Genomic DNA, 24435 nt, shown 5'->3' on the forward strand with positions numbered 1-24435 from the left:
GGAGGAACCCCAAAACACACATAATGATAATATCCAATGTTGCCTCTCAAAACTCCAAACACATTGAACTTTAAGACATATTTTCATTACCAGTTTAAATACATTTGCCGTAGCTTTAGAGAAAACTGGTATACTAAGTAGAAATCTTGTAACACTCATTTTGTACAGATATCTTGGGCCTATGGGAATCTGACCACGTGGCCAAAAAAACCTAATTGGCTTAAGACAGTATAATGACATTGTCATCAGGCCCACAGAAACTGAACAGAACGAATCTCTAATTTTTCTTTTTTTAAGGATTCCTAATTTTTTTTTTAACTTAATGATTTCTGGATCGGTGTTATAAATCTACAGGCACAAGCAGACCAGTTCACTAAAACTCGAGGCCACCTAGAAGTGGTGTTACTTGAAGTATGGTCCCCTGGGCCATAGTCTGCACTGCAGGGGAGCTTAGTGGAAATGCAAATTCTCAGGTTCAACCCACAGCAAAGGAATCACAATCTCTGGGGGTCAGACCCAGGAATCTGCGTTCATGGAGTTTCACAGACGATTCTGCCCATTAGAGTCCAAGAGGCACTCGGTAGAGCCTAGATGCTTGGTGTCGGACAAAGGCCCCACGTGGGGGCTCAGGGAGCCCATGCCTCGGCCCAGTGGACGGCCCCCCGAACACTGAAGATGTGGGTCTCCGGCAGCAGGATGAAATAATGCACTTGGGCCGGCTCCTAGAAAGGACCCCGGACTCAGGGAAGGGCCACCTGAACAAAGGGGGGAAGATACAGAAGAGGGCAGAGAGGAGAAAAGAGGTTGAGGGTGGGGAGTGTAGGTGCAGTAAAAGATTTCAAAGTCCTCTGGCCTGCGGCTCCTTTGTCTTGGGAGCGAACCTACGTGGGGCCGGGCAGGTGTCAGCTCAGAGGACTTACGCCATGCCTTCTAAACTACCCAGCCCATCACGATAAGAAAAAAGAAAACTTTAAAAAGGCCAGGGATTCAGGTCAGAAATCCCGTCAGCGCTAGAAAAAAAGTCGTGTCTCGTGTTTCAGTGTCTCTTGGGAACCTGAGGACAAGGTAAAGCAACAAATTCCTAACAGGCCGTGCTTGAGCACTCAGGGCGGATGAGAATCAGCACATACTACATCACTATCTGCAAGTGTCACAAATCTCTAGACACAATGGAGCTGAGTTAGAGCGAATCAACTTGTTAACACGATGTAGCCTGATGTAGCCGTAAGGAGGGCCGCCCTTTACCTTGTCAACATTAGCTCGAGTTTTAGCAGATGTTTCCACATAGTTGACATTCCACTGGTCGGCTCTGGTTTTTGCCTCTTCTACGGAAACCTGCCTTTTATCTTCTAAATCTGATTTGTTACCAACCAGCAGAAATGGAACGTTCTCATCTTCTTTTACTCTTAAAATCTGCTCCCTGGATAAGAGGAAATGAGAAAGAAATATTAATATTATCCCCGTGTCTGACCAACAAAACAACAAACACCAGCTGCAATGAGCATTTATTCACAGGATTCTTTACAGTAACCACGAGCTCATTCATTGCATGATGGGAAATGAGCATCACATCCTCCTTATTTTATCATCAATCACTTGCATTACATACTCACTTCTTGGATGAAGGAAAGATACACCAGAGAAGGGAGTATAAAATGGCAGTGGAGGTACAAAATGGAAGTGTCAGAAGCAACTTCCTCCTTTTCCTGCTTTTTTAAAAATACACTTTTACGAGAAGGGTGGTTTTAGATGTGCAGAGAAGTTGTGAAGACAGTACAGAGTTCCCTTCCCGTACTCTCTGCACCCAGTGTCTCCTACTGGTAACATCTTACTCTGGTGTGTGCATTTATCACAACTAATAAGCCGATCTTGATCCGTCTTTATTAACTGAAGTCCAAATTTTATTCAGATGTCCTTCGTTTTTACCTAATGTCCTTTTCCTGTCCCAGGATTCTGTCCAGGATCCCATGCGACATTTAGTCATCAACTCTCCTTAGAGTGGCTCAAACAGTTCCCAGACTTGCCTTGTTTTTGATGACCCTGACAGTTCTGAGGCTTGCTGGTCAGCTCATTTGTAGAAAATCTCTCAATAGGGATTTGTCTGATGTTTTTCTCGTGTGATTAAACTGGGGTCATGGGATTTGGGGAGGAGGACCACGGAGGGAGAGAGTGCCATTCTTATTACCTCAGATCAATGGTCCCACTAAATGTTTTTAAAAGCCCCGCCTAGGCCAGACATCTCTTGAGTATAGATTTTGTGTTCAGAGAGAAGTTATATGCCATCATCAATTTTATTTTATTTTTATTTTTTTTAGATTTTGTTTATTTATTTGACAGACAGAGATCACAAGTAGGCAGAGAGGCAGGCAGAGAGAGAGGAGGGGAAGCAGGCTCCCCGCTGAGCAGAGAGCCCGATGCGGGGCTCGATCCCAAGACCCTGGGATCATCACCTGAGCCAAAGGCAGAGGCTTTAACCCACTGAGCCACCCAGGCGCCCCGCCATCACCAATTTTAAAGGTATGACGGCTCTCTGTTCCTCCTAATCACGTGCCTCTAAGCAATGAGTACTTCTCTGCCTCGGTCTCCTCGTGTATAAAATGAGGCTAACAACAGAACAGTTGCTCGGAGGATGAAACGTAAAGTGCTTACAATTGGGTCTGACACACAGGAAATGTTCAACAAATGCAAGCTATTCTTAATGATTACTAGGACTCTACTGGAGAAAGAAGTTTTCTTCTAAAATCATCATTCTCTTGCTACCCTTCTGATGCCTCTCCTTTGAAACAAAGAGACACTGAAACTACAGGAACGATATTTTAGACTAAAAGAAAATGAGAAAATTAAAGGGGTGATTAGAATGGCAGGTCAGCTGAGGACACTGACCTTGCAGGGATCTATCATGATATTTGAGATGGAACAGGAATCTCTGCCAATCTTAATCTCAGATCTGTCTACACTGTGCTTCCTCGGCAGTGTCGCCTGAATACCACTGCCACCACCACCACCACCACGGTGAGCCATTTACTGAGTGTTCCCCATGGGCCCCGGGCTTTCAGTGCCACTAACTGCACACAATACGTTACGCACCGCAGAGAAAAAGCCGCTGCCACTTACAACCGTAGGCTGTCCTCCTACAGGACATGGCCCCGATTTTGAGAGATGATAAAATGCAAAAAATGTGTGTCTTCGAGTCTATGAAATTCGCTAGTATCTAGCGCATGTTGTTGATGCTCAGAGCAGTGCCTGGTGTGTGGTGAGCGCTGCGTGAGTACTAGGCAGGGTTACTTTCAGCATTCCTTCATTCACCTGATTGCCGATGTCGTCAACACCCGAGCAGGCTCCGTGTATGCGGGCAGCTCTCTGGACCCTAATTCCTAGTTTCTAGCATGAACGGATTATGGACTACACAGTCACCTCCATCTTTCGGGGATCTGTACTTACCTTAACCACCCCACTGAGGAAAGAACGCGGTCACTGGGGCATAGTAACTTGGGGACACAAGCTGAGCTGTACAGGACTGGAGGGCTGGATGTTTCCCACCACACAAGCAACCTCTTGCAAGGAGTGCATCCACGCTCACCATTACTACTGTCACATTTCTGATGTGGTTGTGAAGAGGATACTGGCCAGCCATCATCTTTTTCCCGTAACAACAAATGTGCTGGTACCTTCTTAGCCAGCTTCCTTTGTGATCTACAGTCTCAACTAAGATGTTCACAACAACAGACTTACCACCTGTCTCACTAACCGGTAGAGACCGACACTGGTTTTCAGGACTCTGGTACTTCTGGTCATATGTGTATATGTATATATAGTCATTAGTTTATTTCTTAATAAACACCCACTAAGGCACTCTGAGTCCCTCCTTCAGGAAGACCAACAGAGAAAGTGCAGTGATAGCATTAATCAGTGCTATCAGAAACGTGGCCACGGAAAGCCTGGACTTAACTGGGTTCAGGGGTGAGAGGACAACATTCTTAAGTTAATTAGTTGGTTTGAATGAGCTACTTTCCTGGATGTCGGAGAAAGGCAATGTTATGTCTACAATCTTCAGACACATTTTATTTTAAATTGAGTGTTAGAGGCTGTTACAGAATTTTGGAATAGCAAAGTACCTTCACAAACTGGTCCAATTTCTTCATTTTTGACATAAGAAAAGTGAGAACCCAAAAAAAAAAAAAAAAAAAAGAGAGAGAGAGAGTTTCCTAACACTTCTATCAAATGTTTACTGAGCAGGCCCTGTATGATACATGGCAGGAACCGTGCCAAATATGGGCACTAGGGATACTTGGACAGGTGGGAAATGGGTCCTGCTCTGAAGAGTTTTCCACTCCTCAGGAAAAACACAGGCACATCAAGCTGACTCTGGAGAGTGTAGTAAGTGTGCCAGTGGCACTGTCGCAAACACTTTACCACATACAAAGCTCCTACTTTAGAGAAGCCAACAAAGTTAATTTTATAAATAAATCAGCATTTTATTTCTTTATTTATTTAAGAGTGAGAGGGAGTACAAGCAGGGGGAGCAGCAGGCAGAGGGAGAAGCAAGTTCCCCACGAGCAGGGAGCCCGATTGCAGGGCTCGATCCCAGGAACCTGGGATCATGGCCTGAGCAGAAGTCAGACACTTAACCAACTGAGCCACCCAGGCGCCCCATAAATTTGCATTTTAAAAGTTTCTCAATGACGTTTTTTTGCAAAGAATGCTCTCTTAGATTCCTTTAAGTTCTTGAGACTTTCAAGTGTACATGAAAAGCAAGCTTTATATAGGCTCAGGTATACAGGCCCAGGTTCAGTTTTTGCTCAACCCCTGGAAAACTTTCCTCATCGGTGGAAATCCTTCTTATCCTTCAGGCTCAGCTATCTCATGAAGGCCCCCGGGCTTCTCTCCTCTCCTGGGTCCCTGCAATGATCACGGGCCACATCTCCTACTTTGTCACCACCTTGCTCTTGGTTTCACCCCCTTTTCAACTAGGCTGTATGAATCTCGAAAATAGAGGATATACTACGTGTTTCTTTTGTGTCCCTCATACCAAGGCAAATTCATAACACAGAAATAAAAAAGATATAATTAAGGAATACTTTTGGGGATACCTGGGTGGTTCGGTGGGTTGAGTGTCTGTTGGTTTTGGCTCAGGTCATGACCCTGGGGTGGTAGGACTGAGCCCTGCATCTGGCTCCGCACTCAGTGCGGAGTCTACTTGGGATCTCTCCCTCTCCCCGCTCACACTCTCTCTCTCTCTAAAATAAATAAATAAATAAATAAATAAAATCTTTACCCCCCCCAAAGAATACTTTTGATTATGCATATAGGATATGAGACTACTCAAGAACTTATTTATGCCGTATATCTCTCAGAACTTCTCTCCCCTTCACCAGCCAACCCCCTGCAAACCAAATGGCTGACAGATTTTGATTAAGTAAATAGTAAATAAGATATTAAAAAATATATAACACAACCTCGTATGCCAATCTATAGTATTTTTATTTCTATTAAAAAAATCAGTGTGTGCTGTCTGGCATCTGTGTCGTGAGAAGGATGGCGATGAGCCCGCTGAGCATTACACAGGTGCGTGACACCGGTGACCAACACTGAGAGATCTAAAATCTGGGGCAGAGCTCCATGATATGAGCCAATGTCAACTCTGATGGCAGCAACAATGTTCTACTCCAAAGAGAAATACTTCAGGAACAGGTACTGAGGCTGTCACAGTGTCACACCCCGGTGCAGGCGGCACGGGGACAGCGGTAAGACAGCAGTAAGGTGTACGGGGTATCTGAGTGTCAGTACACCGGGGATGGAGTCATAGACTGCCATCAAAGAGGGAGTGAACACGATCACAGCAGAGTGCAAGACTGACAAATAACCACCTCTAGCTGTCCGCCTGTTTCGGGGGAAGACACTACTGTGCACAAAGTGCGAAGGCCTCAGTCCCCGCCATACCTGAAGTCGGCTGTGGCTGCAAAGGATTCCATTTCTGTAATAGAGAAGACACAGAGGAAACCCTCCCCGCTCCGAAAGTAGTTGTCTCTAATTGCAGCATAGTCCTCCTGCCCAGCTGTGTCCAAGATATCGATCTGCACTTCCTCCCCATCCAGCACTACCTTCTTCCGATAGCTGTCGGCTTTGGTAGGCTCATAGTCCTCCACAAACTGGAAAAGATGAGATACAGATTCATGTGAAGTTGCCAAAACAGTAGAGAGGTCCCATGCACTCTTCCTTCCATGTTCCTCAATGGTTAACACTATATTAATTCACATTTTCATTTTAGATAATTCGGTGGCTTCTACTCTTTCAAAAAGCAAGGGTTGAAGGAGTACGTCTAGACTCTTTACAGCTTGACAGCTAGGCCTTTTTCTTCCTGAAAACACCATACCTGCAAAAACGATTATATATCTGTTCAAGAAAATACCCAAAAACTCCTTTCAGCGTGACTCTAGATAAAAATTTTCATGCCAGAATTGTGGAAATAACTTGAAAGTGAGTCAATATTGAGGTGAGCACTGAAAGCTGCTATGAGATCTCTTCTCTAAAATGAACCAAGTCAATAAGGTGGCTTATACTACTCGGTATAATGGCAAAGCATGGACTTTTGAGATCGTTCTCTAAATGTCTGCTTTATAAAATAATAAAATTAAACAACTTTACGTTCCCACATCTATCTTCAACTCTGTAATCTCACCTTGGTATTTTTGATAAGTGTATCACTGTTAGCATGTGTCTATGTATACATACATACTTTTGCAAGTTTTTCATGCTTATTTTTATAAGCATTCAGTATTTATGAAGATTTAACAAATAGAAATATTCAGATATCATATCAGATACTACTGTGAATATTAATATTGTTGAATACTAAGTGAAAGCTTAACCATTTATCAAATGTCAGGTATGTGACTAGTCCTACCTTTGACCTCCTCCTTACTGTTAAGGGGCTGGATTTAGCTATTAGTTTGAAAGACTAGCTATTAAAATGAATAGTATAGAAAACAGATTGAACAGATAAATTAGCAAGTTCAAATTCTTTGTTATGGTCCCCTATAAGCAAGATAACGGCTGGGTTTAAGCTGTTTGCGGGTGTGACAGATGCTGATGAGCAGCATCTGGGGGGTAAGGCAACTGGGGGGTAAGGACCTGCAGGGTCTGCTGTTAGAGGGGACCAGGCTTCAGGCTCTGTTTCTCAATGGAGATCACTCCTCTGGGGCAGGTTGAGAAACCTCTCCGAGGTTCTGTTTTCTCATCTGTAAAATGGGGATACTACCACACCGTGCAGGATTGTTATGAGGATTAAGTAAGAAAGAGAAACATATAACCTTGCTGCTCTGGAAGGAAGAGTTGAGGATAAATGCTTCAACTGGATTTTCAACTCTTAAATCATTCAAGCTTGATAAGAATCTTCTAGGGAAAGAATATACTGCTGTATGTGGGCTGAGACCTTAACTCTGGGGCAGTCAAGTCTGATACACATACAGGCACACAAATCTGTAGCCTTCTCAGAATTATGTTTTAGGGATACAGCCTTTACCTAATGGTGAGTGTAGCGCCATGCCAAATACTACAACTAATTTTTCCACTATTATTAGAATTGTTTTATTAGTATTACTATTATTATCACAGGACACCTTATTACGTCAACTTTAAGTCTCAATTAGGTACTATATCTACCAGTTCCATTAATTCAAGATGGGAACCTCCATTAAACACTTAAAACGAAAAAGCCAAAGTTAGATTGCTTTAAAGGCGGTACTGCTTCCAGGTTTGATTTGTTTTTAAAGTATAACGTTTTTAAGGCTCTTGAGTTATTGACTTGCTAAATCAGGATGTGTATAAATGTTGCCTCTGAACTGAAAAATGGGAAAAAAAAAGTTTAGTAGCTTTCAAGGATTCAGGAATATATTTAAAATAGCACCAAAACGAAGCCATAGAAATCCTCTCGAAACCCAAAGTTTGCTATCCATTATAAAATGGGCACTCACCTCATCGTACATGAACTGTAGGGTCAGAGCAGACTTGCCCACACCACCACTGCCCACCATGATGACTTTGTGTAGGGCCAAAGAATTCTGACCCTTGGGCTTGTTTGCAGCCATCTCGTGTCACGGAGTTTGCAGCAAAGAAGTAAGAAGAATCTAGAAAGGATGAAAAAATAAGCAACGTTCAGTACATTCTTCTTCAGAATCACAAGTGTAGGGAAGAGATACGGTGTCCTTGGGCTTCAAGATACTAGTTTTCATTTTCATGAAATCACTGTGGTGATTTGAAACAGATGGCAAATGAAGTATGCTCCTTTAGAGGAAGAAGCACTTATCAGGGAACACCAAGACAATACGACAAGTATATGAGTCAAGGGCATTTCTCCTAGAACAGCTCATTTTCAGTAATGAGCTGTGACCCACAATGAAAATTTCCCAGTGCAACCACATGCTGACGATAATGGAGTACTGCAGGTATTAGAGCATAATCACAGACTATGAAAACACGCCAAATGATCACTCTGTTCTCATGTTAACCTTTACTGACAATAATGAGAGAGATGTTTCTTCTAATTCTAGTAAGAAACAACTGACGCCCCTCCCACCCCACCTGCCAAAAAAAAAAGGTTGCCGACTGAAAGGCTTACTCCGTGTCAGTTTATAAATGAAGGAATCTCATCCCAGTAACTTGGTAGCAGAGTTACAGATAGACTCCGATACTGTGTATCACACCTCCCAAGGGATGCCATGGAGTAGACGTAATTTACATAGCGGGATCCAGTGTGCCCCCGCTTTCTCCATCCATTTTTTTTTTTTTTAAGTTTTATGCTGTTTACTCAAACAGTATTCAAAGGTTACTTAATAATAATAATAATAATAATACTCAAATAATAATAACCTTACAGGTTACTCAAATAAGCAACACTCCAGTAACAGGTGAGAATCAGAGATAATATAATGCTTAAAATTTATACAACCAAACCATACCTCAAATGTGTATTTTTCTCTATTATTAAAGAGCATTAATATGGTCATCTGGAAAGTGGAGACCTGCAATATGTGCTTCCGCGTATTAGAGCCAGTTACTTGTGCCCCTCCAACACGAACTTCGGATCCATCTTCCTTTTTAACTGGTCCATAAAATGTAGCATTGAGATCTGCAGAACCCATATGATGCTGGAGTGTGAGCTGTCGACCACTGTGTTTGGCTAAGTAAAACCTTCTGAATATCTCAAAAGCATGTCTTGGTGCTGGTGGGATGTTACACTTTGGTGTGGCTGACTGAGTGGGCCAATATCCTGTCGTGAGCACCCGGACTGTGAGATCAACACCACCTAAAGATATCCCAGTTGCCTGTAGATGCTGCCTGAATTCATCCATAGTTGTGTTTGAGATGCTCATATCCCTAAACATTCCTTCCAGTTTTGACGTGGACATGCATTTGTGTACTACCTGTCCGTCTGCGCTCAGGGTGGGAGGACCAGGTTCCTCCAGAAGCTGGCTGCTGCTCTATGCTAATGGCACCCAGTACCCAGCCTTAGAGAAAGAGGCCATGAGGTCACAACCAACAGCCTGTGGGCAGCCCAAGCCAGAAGCCTTTTTGTTTTTCGATGTTCCAGGGGACTGCTGCTACCCTTCCTTCTCAGCATCCTTTGACTGCTTTTGGTTACCGTTCGGCTTTCCCAAATTGCAGCTTGCAGGGCCACACCGCCTCCTGCCTGCCTTCCCGTTCCGTGCCAGTGTCTCCCACCTCCGCTGCACCAGATCCCCACTGGCCTCCCTCGGTTCTTCAGGTATCCTGGCCCTTGCCATGCAGTATCCTGCGTCTGGATTCCAGTTGGCTGAGACCTCTCAGTTTGGGGTCTCAGCCTTACCTGAAACTCTCAGCTCTCCCCTGCCCTGTGTTCTCCTACAGCATCTGCTGATACTTTCCCTCATAACCATTATTCCAGGTTGAAACTGCCAGAATGTGTTAGCTGCTTCTTCAGAGGTCTTCTTCCCTAATACACCAGAAACAACTCGAATGCCGGGAGCCAGGTCTACCTGCCTTACTCTACACCCGACATGAGTAACACAATTTGGCAAAATCAGCCATTTGGTACAAACATGTTTAATGAACAAATAAATGTTCTCAGACTGACAACTGTGGGGAGTGATTTAGACAGTACTGGTATAAAGTGGTCATTGCTACTAGAGATCCGACCACAAGTCCGGGCAAGGCCAGTCTGCTGGGGGTCTGGGCCTCATCCACTAGCTTACAGGCACCCAAGAGTTGGGCAATTCTCAGCTGCACCCAGAAATCACACCCATATGACTATTTGCCCAAACAGAAAAGTCTTTTTTTTTTTTTTTTTTAAGATTTGTTTATTTATTGTACAGAGACGGAGAAAGAAAGAGTGTGCAAGTGAGTGGGGAGGAGGGGCAGAAGGAGAGGCTCCATGCTGAGTGCAGAACCCCACAAGGGGCTCAGTCTCAGACCCACGAAGTCATGACCTGAGCCAAAACCAAGAGTCCCACACTTGAGCCACCCAGGAGCCCCCTCAAACAGAAAAGTCTTAAGGAGAAAAACAAAACAAAATAAAACAAAACACAACCTCCCATAATCTTACTATCCATTTAACAACATGAACATGTTGTACTTTGAGACTGCTTTCAAACTGTATGGAGCATAACTTGAGCTGACACTATATATGCAATTTCTGATCCTGTTCTTAGTGTGGATCATAAACATTTTAGCAGAAGCAACTTGCACTGCAAAGTGTCCTGTAAAGAATCCATACTTGGAGGCTAGCAATTTGATCAACTCAACAAACAAGCATTGAGTCCCCCCTTTTTCTGGGTACCGAGGACATGATCATTAGAGTGTGAATGACTATCATTCCTCAGAAATAGTGAAAAATAACAGCATATTGCAGATAAGGAACTAAAAGCCTGAAGTCCTCCCAGCCTACGCAGTTTATGGAACACAATGCTGCTGGTGTTCCTGGGTGAATCAGGAAATGACTTCTCACCATTATGATCCTTACTTGCTGGTAGATGCAATCACTTCACGACTATGTAACCACTGTCTTATTTTTAAAACAGTTAAGTATACTCTACGAGCTGTGTGTGTGTGTTTTGAAAGCAAAACATTTAGCAGCTATAGCAACTGGGTTAGAACACTTTTCCTTCCAGAGCAATTTAAAATACTGTTTAAATATTTGTAAATACGTAATTTAAATAGCTACATTGTATTTATTTCAAATATACACATATGTAAAATTTAAATATTATAAAATATTGTGACGTAGATGTAAAAAAAGCAGATTCCCAAAGACATTCTTCCAAAGTGCAATCGGTTCCTAATAACTAGGAGCTGCACGTCCCATACATTCAAGAGGTTATGCAGGGTGAGAAGCTTCCACTGAGGAGACACTCCGCTCTCCCCAGTTCAAAAACTTGGCATTCCACAATTTAGCTCCCAAACCCTAGCCTAGATGTTGTTTTGATGGTAAAAAGCTGAAGCCCTTGCCTACCTAGAACTTAGAACAAACACATATGCAAATAAGAAAATTCCATAGTGCTGAGTGCAATACAGAAGATGAGGGGCACAGGGCTAGTTTAACCAGGACAGTCAAGGATGACTCCTTTGAGGAGGTGGCATTTGAGCTGAGACCTGAATTTTAAGAGAGAACCAACCAGGCAGCTCTGAAGGAAGAGCATTCCAGACAAATGACAAATGCGAAGACCTAAAATGGGAGAGTTTGGCATGTTTTAGGGACCAAGTGAAGTCCAGAAGGGATGGAGCCTTGGGGGTAAGAGTGGGGAGAGTAACAGGAGGTGAGACCGAGAGTTAAAAGAGGCCAATGACAAAAAGCCTTGAAGGCCATGGAAAAATTTTGGAGTTTACTTTTAATTGTAATGGGAAGCCCTGGAGAGTTTTTAAGCAAGACAGCGACATAACTTCACTTCTATCTTTTAAAAGATCAGCCTGGCGGGTGTGTGCAGAGTGGCTGGTAGAGGTGCAAGGGCGGAGAGCACAGGTGGCTGCCTCATGGTCCATGCAGGAGAGGTCAGAGGCTTGGCCTACGGCAGCTGCGGCCCAACTGGTAATACTACTTGTCCCCCTAACTAGTACTTGCATAACTACCAATACTATCTATACTGGGGACAACAATGACAAATCTTCACTGAGCACTCACTAGTGCCAGGCACTGCTCGGAGCACCGCAGACGTATCAGTTCAGTTGGGTACCACAGGTTATGAATGAACAGTCCTGTGAGATGTGCAGCATCTTAATTTCATTTGAAAGCTGAAGAATCTGGATCACAGAACTTGACTCGCTCAAGGCCGAGTCAGGACTCAAACTGAGGCAACCTGGCTCTCCCAACTACTATGCTATGTGGCATACTTCTGGAGAAACAGCTGACATGGGGGAAAAGCGGAGCGGGGGAGGGTAAGAGTATCTTCTAAAAATACTGAATGGGTGGTGGTACCACTAGCTAACAGAAAAAGACAGGAAGGAATAGGTCTGGGAAAGCAATCCTAAGCTTTGCTTGTATATTAGATATCCAGTTGGGAACTGAAAAGGACATTGGATGTTCTGGTCTGGAATTCAGGAGTGAGGGCAGAGATGGGCACAAAAATTTGAAAGTTAGTTTACAGACGCATTTAAAATTTTTATTTATTTATTTATTTGAGAGAGATGGAGAAAGCACATGCATGCATGAGTTGGGAGGGCAGAGAGAGGAGAATCTCACAGACTCCCCACTGAGTGCGGAGCCTTATGTGGGGCTCAATCTCACATCCCTGAGATCGTGATCTGAGCTGAAACCAAGAGTCAGATGCTTAACCAACTGAGCCACCCAGGAGCCTCAGTTTACAGATGTATTTAAAGTCACAAAACTGAATGAACTCACTTGGAGATTGAGCCCCATATCTGGTTCTGCGCTGGGCATGGAGCCTGCCTGAGATTTTCTCCCTCTCCCTCCAACCATCACCACCAGCCCCCTATATTCTCTCTTTTAAAACAAATGAAGACATGGGGCACCTGGGTGGCTCAGTGGGTTAAGCCTCTGCCTTCGGCTCAGGTCATGATCTCAGGGTCTTGGGATCGAGCCCCACATTGGGCTCTCTGCTCAGCGGGGAGCCTGCTTCCCCTTCTCTCTCTTGCCTGCCTCTCTGCCTACTTGTGATCTCTCTGTCAAATAAATAAATAAAATCTTAAAAAAAAATGAAGACAGCACTTATTGTGATGAGCACCAAGTAATCTACAGAATTGTTGAACCATTATATTGTACACCTGAAACTAATATAACACTGTATGTTAACTGTACTTCAAAAATTAAAAAAACAGAAATTAATGACATAGAAGAGAGGGTACTTCCAGGAGCAAAGTGCCTTTAAGAGAGTGGCCAGAGGAGTGGAGATGCATCACGCAGGAGGGCCATCTCTTTCTTTGTAACAGGAGGGGAGTTAAAGCGAAGAAAAGGGGTCCAGGTGAAGGTTGCAGAGAGATTTGATCATTTCTCTATTTAACTACATCTATATTTCCTCCATGAAATATGATCACACAGCAATTCAGTGAGGGAGTTGTAATTCAAAGGCAAAGCCTGTCTAGATAGATCAATGGAACAGAATATACAGCCATAAATCTGACTACATGCTATGGTTTAGTGCGTAATTTCAAACAGAGGTGTGGAGGGAAGCATGGAGGATAATTTAATAAGTGGTACTGGGACAACTGGTGAGCCATCTGGAAAAAAATAAAGTTAGATCTCTTCTCACACCAATATAAACTACCTGGATCAAAGATTTGGATGAGAAATTAAAATCACAACAGCACTGAGGGCGCCTGGGTAGCTCTGTTGGTTAAGCGTCTGACTCTTGATTTCAGCTCAGGTCACAATCTCAGGGTTGTGGCATGGGCTCCTCGCTCAAAGGGGTGTCTGCTTGAGATTCGCTCGCCCTCTGCCCCTCCCCCCACTCATGTGCACACACTCACTCTCTCAGATAAATAAATAAATCTTAAAAAAAAATCACAAAAGCATCAGGGGGGGGAAAAAACTCCAGAAGAATTGTTTGATAATCTCAGAATGGGAAAGGCATGAAGTATTACATAACACTCATCATCAAATAACTGACAAATTTTACTACTCAAAACAATTTCTTTTTTTTTTCTTTTTTAAGATTTATTTATTTATTTGACACACAGAGAGAGAGAGAGAGATCACAAGTAGGCAGAGAGGCAGGCAGAGGAGGAGGAGGAAGCAGGCTCCCTACTGAGCAGAGAACCCGATGTGGGGCTCGATCCCAGGACCTCGAGATCGTGACCTGAGCTGAAGGCAGAGGCTTAACCACTGAGCCATTCAGGCACCCCTCAAAACAATTTCTACCTGACAAAATCTTCTACGAGTAAAGAGATAAAGATAAAACTGGGGAAAATATTTGCAATTCATTTCAAAGAGATAATTTCCCTTATATAAAATGCTACTATAAATAACAATCATAGGAGAATGGACAAAAGATATGAACAGTCACAGAAAAGAAAATGTAAATGGCTCTGATATGCTCAACTTTGCTGATAAGAAAAATACAAATAAATTACACTGGGACACCATTGTTTTACTCGTCACGCTGATAACAATATGTTTGCAAAAGTCAGCAAACTATAGCCCCTTGGCCTCCTTTTTGAGCCAACAATGGTTTTATGTTTTTGAAGGATTGTAAACAAAACAAACCAAACAAAACCAAACCAAGAATATACAACAGAGTATGCCTGTGAGCCACAAGTCTAAAATGTTTACTTCTGGCCTTTACAGTTTATTTACCCCTGGTGGAAAGAAACGGGCACATCCATTCACTGCAGCAGGAGTGCAAGCTGGAGATATGGAATAACCCCAACCACGAAACACAAGGATGCTCTTCACCCAGTGACAGGGAGGGAGCTCCGACATATTGTTAAACCGAAAGAAACAAGAGGTAGAACAATGTATGAACCGCATACACAGATGAGGAAGAGGCTTATTTAGGAATTCACTTGTCTACTGTATCTGGAACAATATAAAATACTGGTAACAGAGGCTGTGTGAGGACAGAAATGAAATCGCTAGCGGACAGGAGTGCGACAATGGGTTTTCACTGCACACCATTTTTTGCATTTTGATTTTTGTATCGTGCATATACAACTTGTTTTAAACAAAGAATTAAAATTAGTCACAAAATAAAATAAGAATATATGCTTGTTTATTGCTCGCATTCACTTGGCAAAAGTGCAATTAAGTACCTCGTTGGAACTTTCATCCCAACTAGGAATTGGAGGACTGAACCTACATTTTAATTAAGGTATGACACCTCCATGTGTGTGCATGGGTTTTCCCCCTCAACTCACGAGACAGAGATTCTTGGATTTCAAATGGTTTGGTTTATTTGGTTTCTCAATTATCTTCTACTTTTTACTGTTCAATTTTTAATAAGGAATGTCCTAGAATAATACTATAGAATCTACTGGTTATGGGTAGGCTTCAAGTTTTCAGCCTACTGTTTTTCTCTGCTTCATTCAGAAACTAGACACCTGTACCATGCTCAAAAAGACTCGTGTAAAATACAAATCCCCTGACTTTCCCTTCCTCTTTGTCTTCCTCTATTCACAAAGGCACTCTTTTTCCGGGCTGGGGCTGTGGAGTTGAACCCACGGGCGGAAGCCTGGCTGCCGAGGTTTAGTGGATGGGTAGCCACACTGCATGGGCTTCCTGCGGCTGCTGTAACAAATCACCACAAACCTACAGGGGCTTCAAACAACACACATTGATTGTCTTACGGTTCTGATTGCCAGAAATCCAAAATGAGTCTTAAGGTTCAGTCAAGGTGTCAGCTGGGCAGATTCCTTTTGGAGGCTCCAGGGGAGAATCTTCTCCTAGCTTTTTCCAGCTTTTAGAGACTGACTTTCCTTGGCCCTTAAATCCCTTTGCAAAAAGACTTAAATCCCCTGGCTACATCACACAATCTGTTTCTGTGGTCATACTGTGTTCTCCTCTACTGTAGTCAAACCCCCCTCTACCTCTCTCATAAAAGGACACATGATTACATTTAAGGTCCACCCAGAATTGTCCAGAATAAGCATCCCATCGTAAGATCCTTAATTTAATCACACCTGTAAAGTCACTTTTGTCACAGAAATAACATTCACAGATTCCAGGGATTAGGTCATGGATGTCGTGGGCCATTACTCAGCTTACCACATACAGAAAGGGCAAGGAGATTCAGACTACAAATCTTCAATCCAAATACTAAACTATTTTAAACTTTAAGAAACTTTCTAACAAACGATCAGTCTAGTTCTCCAATACTGAATAAGGAATACTTTATCAAGTAAGAGATCAAATAGTCCCTGCCACCCAAAACAAAAATCCCAATGGTCTTCATATTTCCAGAGTTCATTATTGTCTTTAGAGTTTCCTAATAAAGGTACTTACTATTGGGCTTTAGTCTAACAAAAATGCTAGCTGTAAAAGCTCCTAATGAGAGATTCTTTGTAATAAAGAGGTTAAATGAAGCATTCACCTCCCCTCCAATTTCAATAGTGCATTAAAGGTTTATGATCATTCAAGTTTAGTTCCTATCGCCAAATCAGTGACTAATTCTCAAAATGTAAGGTACTTCATACAAACAACTCACCCACGACATTCCCTATCTGCATTAAGAATATCTGCTCAAGGGCGCCTGGGTGGCTCAGTGGGTTAAGCCTCTGCCTTCAGCTCAGGTCATGATCCCAGAATCCTGGGATCGAGCCCCGCATCGGGCTCTCGGCTCAGTGGAAAGCCTGTTTCCTTCTCTCTCTCTGCCTGCCTCTCTGCCTACTTGTGATCTCTGTCTGTCAAATAAATAAATAACACCTTTTAGGGGAAAAAAAAAAAAAAGAATATCTGCTCAATAAAACAAAACAAAACAAAACAAAACAAATCCAACCCAGGAATTTCGTATAAAATCAACAATTTTAGAAGAGTTAAGAGTATACTTGACCATGGAAATGAGACACACTATTGTTTTTTGAAAGGGCTTTAAGACTATTTAGATTTACTACCAGCCACAAATAATATCACTGGTATAATTTTTCCAGCAATTTAAACAGGTATTATCAATACTATTTACTGTTCCAGAAAAAGCTTCCAAATTCTCTTCAGAGAGCCAGCTTAACACCAATGAAATCCTAACAAAGAGAGACTAGAGGAATTGTAGATTACCTGACCTATTATGTGAACACAGTGCAAAAACTCTAAATAAAAAAAATGTTACCATATAGAATCCAGCACATTAAAAGAATAAGTCAACGTGACCAAATAAACCAATGTGACCAACCAGATATTGCAAGAACAGCTTTATATTTTAGGACGTCACTATAATTCCTCATATTAACAGTTGAAAAAAATCATATTAGTACCTTCACAGGATCTAGAATATTTGATAAAATTCAAAATCCACTACTTATAAAAACCCTTAATAAAGCAGAAATTTATTAGTACTCACACAGTAGAGAAACTGGTGACCTTAAAACCAAAACCCTAAAAATCTCATTGTGCTTCATGATAAAAATAAAAGCATTCCCACTAACGTTTTTGTCAGGAGTAAGACAAGAATGCCCACTACCATCACTCCTTTAGCACCGTTCTGGAAATAGCATCTGATGACATCAGAAAGAGAAGTAAGGAGCAAATGATCATTAACTGATAATATAATTTCATATTTAGGCCAAAGGAACCAACTGAAAAATTGCTATTACAAGAACATTTCAAAGAGTAAGTGGTTCTACTAACAAATATGTTATATAAAACATAAATTTCTTTTCAAATAACCAGTTAGCATGTATAATGAAAGAAGGGGCCAAAGCAATTAAATGGGAGAAATGACAATCTTTTCAACAAATGGTCCTGGAACAACTATATAAATCTTGGGAGAAAAGAACCTCTATGCATTTCTCACACTACACCAAAAAATTAATTTGTATGTACGACAGGCTCAAATGTAAAGCGAACATACAAAGTTTTCAGAAAACAGGAAAATACTTCTGACCCTGAAGGAGAAAAAGATTTCTTAGAGAGAACACAAAACATATGAAGTACAAAAGAAAACACTGAAAAATTGAGCCTATCAAAACTAACATCTTTTGCTCACCAGAAGAGATTGTTAAGAAAACTAAATGGTAAGCCACAGCCTGCGAAAAAATATTCGCAATATATATGTCTGTCAAAGGACTTGCATCCCTAATATATAAATAACTCCAACAAAGTAATGGAAAAAATACAAGCAACCCAATAAAAACTGGACATAGTACTTGACCTTCATAAACGCTTCATAAAAGATATTTCTTTGGCCAAAAAGTTCATTAAAAATTGTTCAACGTTGCATTTACTGCATTTGTTACAAGATACTGCCTTGGAGAAAAGCTGCAATGGAGTGAAGCAAGAAGTGGTCATTCTCTGGAGGTTACTGAAAAGCAGACTGTGAGGCTTGTGGTCAGACATGGTAAGAAATGTCAGGAAATAAGAAGAACAGAGAATTGGATCAATATTTTGGAATAAAATCTGGAAGTAAGAAATCCTCATATTACCATCAAGGAAAACCACAGGAACGATACTTCCATCATTTGGTTCCTTTGTGCCTTTCAGTATCAGCACCTCAACTCTGCAATGTATAATGAAGTCATCATTATTCTGACTTCCATCAACACTGAGTGGAAGCTCTTTTTAACAGAATCAAACAAAAATTTCTTTTGTGCATCTGCCTTCTTTTTCTCAGTGTTTATGAGATGCAAACTTTATAATGTAACCAATAATGCTATTGCTTTCTCTGAATCATTTGATATTTTCAGATATTATGAATAAAAATGCTATAATCCTCCCTATTAAAAAAACTGGTCATCGTTAGAGGGAAATTCAAATTAAAGTCAGATGCCCACTAGAATAGCTAAAGCTAAAAAGTCAACATTGAATGTAGGCAAGGATGTGGAACTATCAGAACTCTTTTGCTTTGCTGATGGGAGTGCAAATATGGTACAGTCATTTTGAAAAATGGCAATTTCTCAAAAAGCTAAATAAAACACATACATACCCCATGACCCATAAGTTCTACTTGTACGCTTTACCCAAGTGATATAAGTCCACAAAAAGACTTGTAAAAGAATGTTAGTATTTTCATCCACAGTAGCCAAAAACTGGTAACAACCAAATGTCTAACAATTAAAAAAAAAAAAAAAAAAAAATATATATATATATATATATATATATATATATAAAAAATGGAAAAAAAGACTGAATTTACAACAGCACTCACAAAGGGTACATAAGAAAGAATAAGACTGACACAAACTGACTAAGATATACATGAAGACAATTTAATAATATACTTAGTAACTTTATAAAGATTCAAATAAATGAAGAGAGATCCTGTTTGGGGGGCAAGAAGATTATACATTGATACAGGCACAAAATCCTATAATAAAAAAAAGACTATTACTTTTAGTACATAAGAATTTATTCATGATTTAAAAAAACACCACTGAGTCAAAAGACAAGGGACCTGATTTAGGAGTCATCTGATCTATCTCCTGGAGTTTTCTTTACCCTTATATTTGTGAAGATAATTTCCGATGGTGAAAACTGGCTTTAACTTTTTCTTTAAAGGCAGTTTGGTTTGCATACAATAAAATCACACCTACTTTTTCTTTTAAGGATTTTATTTATTTATTTGACAGAGAGAGAGAGACACACAGTGAAAGAGGGAACACAAACAGGGGAAGTGGGAGAAGGAGAAGCAGGCTTCCCACTGAGCAGGGAGCTGATGTGGGGTTTGATCCCAGGACCCTGGGATCATGACCTGAGCAGAAGGTAGAAGCTTAATGACTAAGCCACCCAGGTGCCCTGAAATCACCCTTTTAGTGAATTTTGATAAATGTATAGAGTCACATAACTACCACTACAGTCAAGAAACATAACATTTCCATTCCCCCCAAAAAGTTCCTCTTACCCCTTTGCGGTCAATCTTCTCCCATGACCCCATCCCCTGGCAACCACTGATCCAACTTCAGTTCCTATCACCTTTCCAGAATGTTATATTAATGGACCATATTGTATGTAACCTTTTGTACCTGGTTTCTTTTACCTAGCTATGGCTTTTGAGACACATCCATATTGTTACATGTAGCAGTAGTGCATACATCTTTCTGTAATGTTGGATGGTATTCAGCTGTCTGCAAATAGCACAATTTGTTTATCCATTCACATTTATTTGGATTGTTTCCACTTAAGATGTTAAGGATAAAGAAACTATAAACATTCACATACAAGTCTTATGTGTGTGTTTGTAGATAAATAAATAAATAAATAAGTAACTTCCTACCTCTCTCGGGTAAATACCTAGGAATGGGATTGCTAAACTGCATGGTGTGTTTAAATATGTTTTCCAAGTGGCTGTACCCTTCTGCATTTCCACTAAGATACAGAAGATTTCTATTGCTTTCTGTCCGGGTACTGTTAGTCTAATAGATGAGTACTAGTATTTCACTGGTTGTAATTTGCATTTTCCTAATAGCTAATCATGTTAAGCATCTTTTCAAGTGGTTGTCTACCATCTATGTTATTGGTGTTCAAATCTTTTGCCCATTTATAAAAATTGGGTTTTGTTTTTTCAGGGAGTTTTAAGAGTTCTTTATATTTTCTGGAATAAAACCCTTTACCAGAAAATATTTTCTCCCAATCTGTGGCTTATCTTTTCATTTTCCTTACATGTTTTTTTGAAGAGGAGCAGCTTTTAATTTTGACAAAGTCTAATTCATCATTTTTTTGTTTCATACTTTTGGAATTCCAATGAATCTTTGACAAATATTAAATGACAAAGAAACTACCGTTTTGAATATTTATAAACAAAACCTTATTAATTTGTCATTGTTAAAAAGAGAAGGTGGAAGGAAGTCCAGGTGAAACATGACATTAGTAGTAATTGTCACCCTAAACTCTTAGGAGGTCTTCCTCCACTTTAAAGTATACAATCAAGGTCTACATGAGCAACATTCAAAGTCAGAAAGTTTAATTTTTGAGGCACTGTTTTATTTTTGAAATATAACAACATAATATTTTCTAATTATTCAAGCTGTACTGACTAAGGAGAGTACAAAATCATAATAAAGACTGAACTAAGGAAAGCAATACTGTTTTAAAGGCACAGTGGCTGGAAACCACTTAAAGATGTCCTAACATTTTGCTTTGTCTGAATAATAACATTATTTATATGACTTGCCAAACATGTCAGATATCAAAGCACAGACTTAAAATCACAAAGGCTTGAATTATTTTATCTCCTTGGGTCTCCACCTGTTTGTAAAGCCAAGGTTAACGTGAATAAAACAGTACTGTAAGATGTCTGATAGAGTAAGCATGGATAATATAAACATTCAACTTTTTAAGCATCTTTTCAGAAGATCCAACCTTTCTCTGCAGCAAATATTCAGCCACCAGTCAGGAAAAATTACTATTATCAGCACAAAGGTAAAGCCCTTGCCTCAGTTAAAACTAACAAAAAATTCTCTAGAACAAATGAGAAACTGAGAGCTGAGACTTAAAAGACAAAGCACTAGCCAACCAGAGGTAAACCCAGGAGGGAGAGAGTGAGATGAAGCCAGAAGTAAAAAGGGCCAGGAATAGAACCTTATGTACCAGGAATTTAGATTTTTGTCTTCAGAGCAGTGGAGACCCACCAGGAGTTCCGAAGAGAGAGACTATTACTCAGAGGCTGGCAGAATGGCTGGAAGGCTAGAGGGCCACGTGAGCTTGAATGTGGACCAGGGAGAAGGTGTGGATGGATTTAAGAGATACTCAACCAGTCTGGGGACAGATTAGATGTGAGGGGTGAATGGGGAAGTTCAAGCCAAATCACCCAACTTTCTGGCTAGAATGGACATGGGTAAGGAAAAGAGGAGGAAGGAGCAGCCTTTTGTTGGCAGGGGGGCAGGGGGGGCTTGGGGGTTGATGGTGAGAAGGATTCATTCAGGGAAATAATGGAAATCAATACTGATCTTTTAACAGATCAAAATAATTTAAAACAAGGTGCGCCTGGGTGGCTCAGTGGGTTGGGCCTCTGCTCAGGTCATGATCTTGGGGTCCTGGGATCGAATCCCGCATCGGGCTCTCTGCTTGGCAGGGAGCCTGCTTCCTCCTCTCTCTCTCTGCCTGCCTCTCTGCCTACTTGTGATCTCTCTCTGTCAAATAAATAAATAAATAAAATCTTTAAAAAAAATAAAAAAAATAATTTAAAACAAGAATCTAAGTATAGCCTAAGTATAAGTGTCTTTTTCTCACCTTAGCCTCAATCTTTTGTTACCACATTATGACTTGATTTCTTTCTTTCTTTTTTTTTTTTTTTAACGATTTCATTTGAGAGAGAACAAGAGGGAGAGAGCCCATGAGTAGGGGAGGAGGGGCAGGGGGAGAGAGAGAGAAACAGACCTCCTGCGGAGCAAGGAGCCGATGACAGACTCGATCCTAGAACCCTGAGATCATGACCTGAGCTGAAGGCAGACACCTAACCAACTGAGCCACCCAGGAGTCCTTTTATGACTTGATTTCAGTAATGTTGAGAAATAAACAACAGAGTGGAACCCGAAAGGTAAAAGAAGAAAAAACTGATAAAACTACTATTTACAGCTATTTTAACACTTGTCTTTGAGCCCCTAAATGTGGTTTTGAAATAAGATTACATAGTTTATGAAAACAGTAAATAATAATTATAAATAATATACATTTTGCTTCTGTACTGCTATGGTAACTATGGAGGATACATAACAGATAGTAATCATCTGAATTTTGAATGATGCGAATATGTTACTTATTTGAAAATTAAATACATTAAGTGTTATTTACTGAATTTTACTAGCTACAAAACTGGATGAAGAAATAATACTCAGAGCCTGGATGCTTAACAGATCAAATAAAAAAGTATGTAACATATCTGCTTTAGGTTCCACTGGGTGTGAGCTATAAATTATATATATACATATATATATAAAATTACAGTTTCTCTTATTGATAGTTTATGAACTTCATATTGTCTATCAAAGCTCTGCTAAGTTAAAAAATGCAACCAGAAAAAATAACTGAATTGATCATATATGAATGATTCAGCTTAAAAATTATTCAAATAAGACATATCAAACCTAGATATTAGTGGGGTGCCTGGGAGGTATGGTCAGTTAGGCAACTGACTCTTGGTTTTGGCCTGGGTCGTGATCTTAGGGTTGTGGGATGGAGCCAGTGTTGGGCTCCACGCTCAGCATGGAGTCTGCTTCAGTCTCTCTCTCTCTCCCCCCCTCTGCCCCCTCCCTGCGCGCTCTCTAAAATAAGTAAGTCAATCATAAAAAAAAAAGCACTACATATTAGAATACAAAAAGTTTAACAGTAAACAGTTATGAACACATGAAATATTTTTAAGGAATCTAATTTCACATGAAGACATCTGTTAAATTCCACTCTAACGCATGTAAGTTAGCTCTCTCTGTGTAAAGTGGCTTCTCCGATCTTTTGGCTTATTTCTGGATTTCCTTCCCGTTTCTTTTTCCTACGCCCATCTTCGGAGTCAACATAATTACTGAGAGTCAGGTACCATGCTAGGCATGGGAGGGGGCAGTAGTGGATGGGCAGAGAGATATAAGCGAGTCATAATCAAGCACTGAGACAGGATGGGAAGAGGTCAAGTTGCAATACACAAGTTCGCTTTCTGCCTCCCTTTCCATTTAAGTCACACTTGTTTTCCTGTGTTTTGTTGACTCGATGGTTATAATTCTTATGGCTATTTAACAGTCATTCTGTAGATGTACATCAGTTTGCTTACCAAGTGTTGTAATAGAAGATGCTATAGCCAGTTAGAATTCTTCAGTGTAACAATGAATGACCATTTATTTCTACATTCAAAATGCTTTTCATGAGGTAGAGTCTAAGAAATAGAAATGAATGAATGGATTGTTTAAGGTTTATTAGGCATAATGTCCAACTCCTTTTCAAAAGGGCTGTACAATTGTTCAAACATTCCTGTTAGCAATTGGTATTCTTTAAAAGAAAAACCTGCTTAAAAAAATCTGCTCATTATATATTAGGAAAAAGATCTCATTGTTATTTCTATTCCGTCTTTGATTACATGAAGAGGATGAATATCTTTTCCATTTAGTTATTTTGTGAACTGTTAATTCATATCCTGTACTAATCCAGCAATAGTATTGTACTACATTTTATAAAATTTCATGTCACCACTGGTTAGGCTTTATTTCCTCTAGCTTCCCCAGGCCATTTCCACTGGTGGTGGGTGACCTACTTCCCGTTACAGATCTGGAGACTCTAGGTTCACTGGCATTTTAACAGACACACTTCACTTCAGGGCTCTTGGGCAAGGAACAGCATGACAGGTTGGATTCTTCCCCAAAGATCAAACCAAGGAGAGTTTACCT

The 24435-nt window shown here is 40.7% G+C and overlaps 1 protein-coding gene across 1 annotated transcript in view; it reads right to left on the reverse strand.

Annotated features, from left to right (window-relative positions):
• The window catches only part of RALA (RAS like proto-oncogene A), a 76711-nt gene that overhangs the window by 6888 nt on the left and 45388 nt on the right, over positions 1–24435 (reverse strand). Inside the window, exons 2-4 of the mRNA XM_047694677.1 lie at positions 7974–8126; positions 5941–6149; positions 1246–1420 (exon numbers count right to left, since the gene is read on the reverse strand). Coding sequence (XP_047550633.1) covers positions 1246–1420; positions 5941–6149; positions 7974–8087 — 498 coding nt within the window. The 5' untranslated portion in view covers positions 8088–8126. The remainder of the gene's footprint in view (positions 1–1245; positions 1421–5940; positions 6150–7973; positions 8127–24435) is intronic.

The sequence above is a fragment of the Lutra lutra genome, chromosome 11 (assembly GCF_902655055.1).
Source record: "Lutra lutra chromosome 11, mLutLut1.2, whole genome shotgun sequence".
Classification (NCBI taxonomy): Eukaryota; Metazoa; Chordata; class Mammalia; order Carnivora; family Mustelidae; genus Lutra; species Lutra lutra.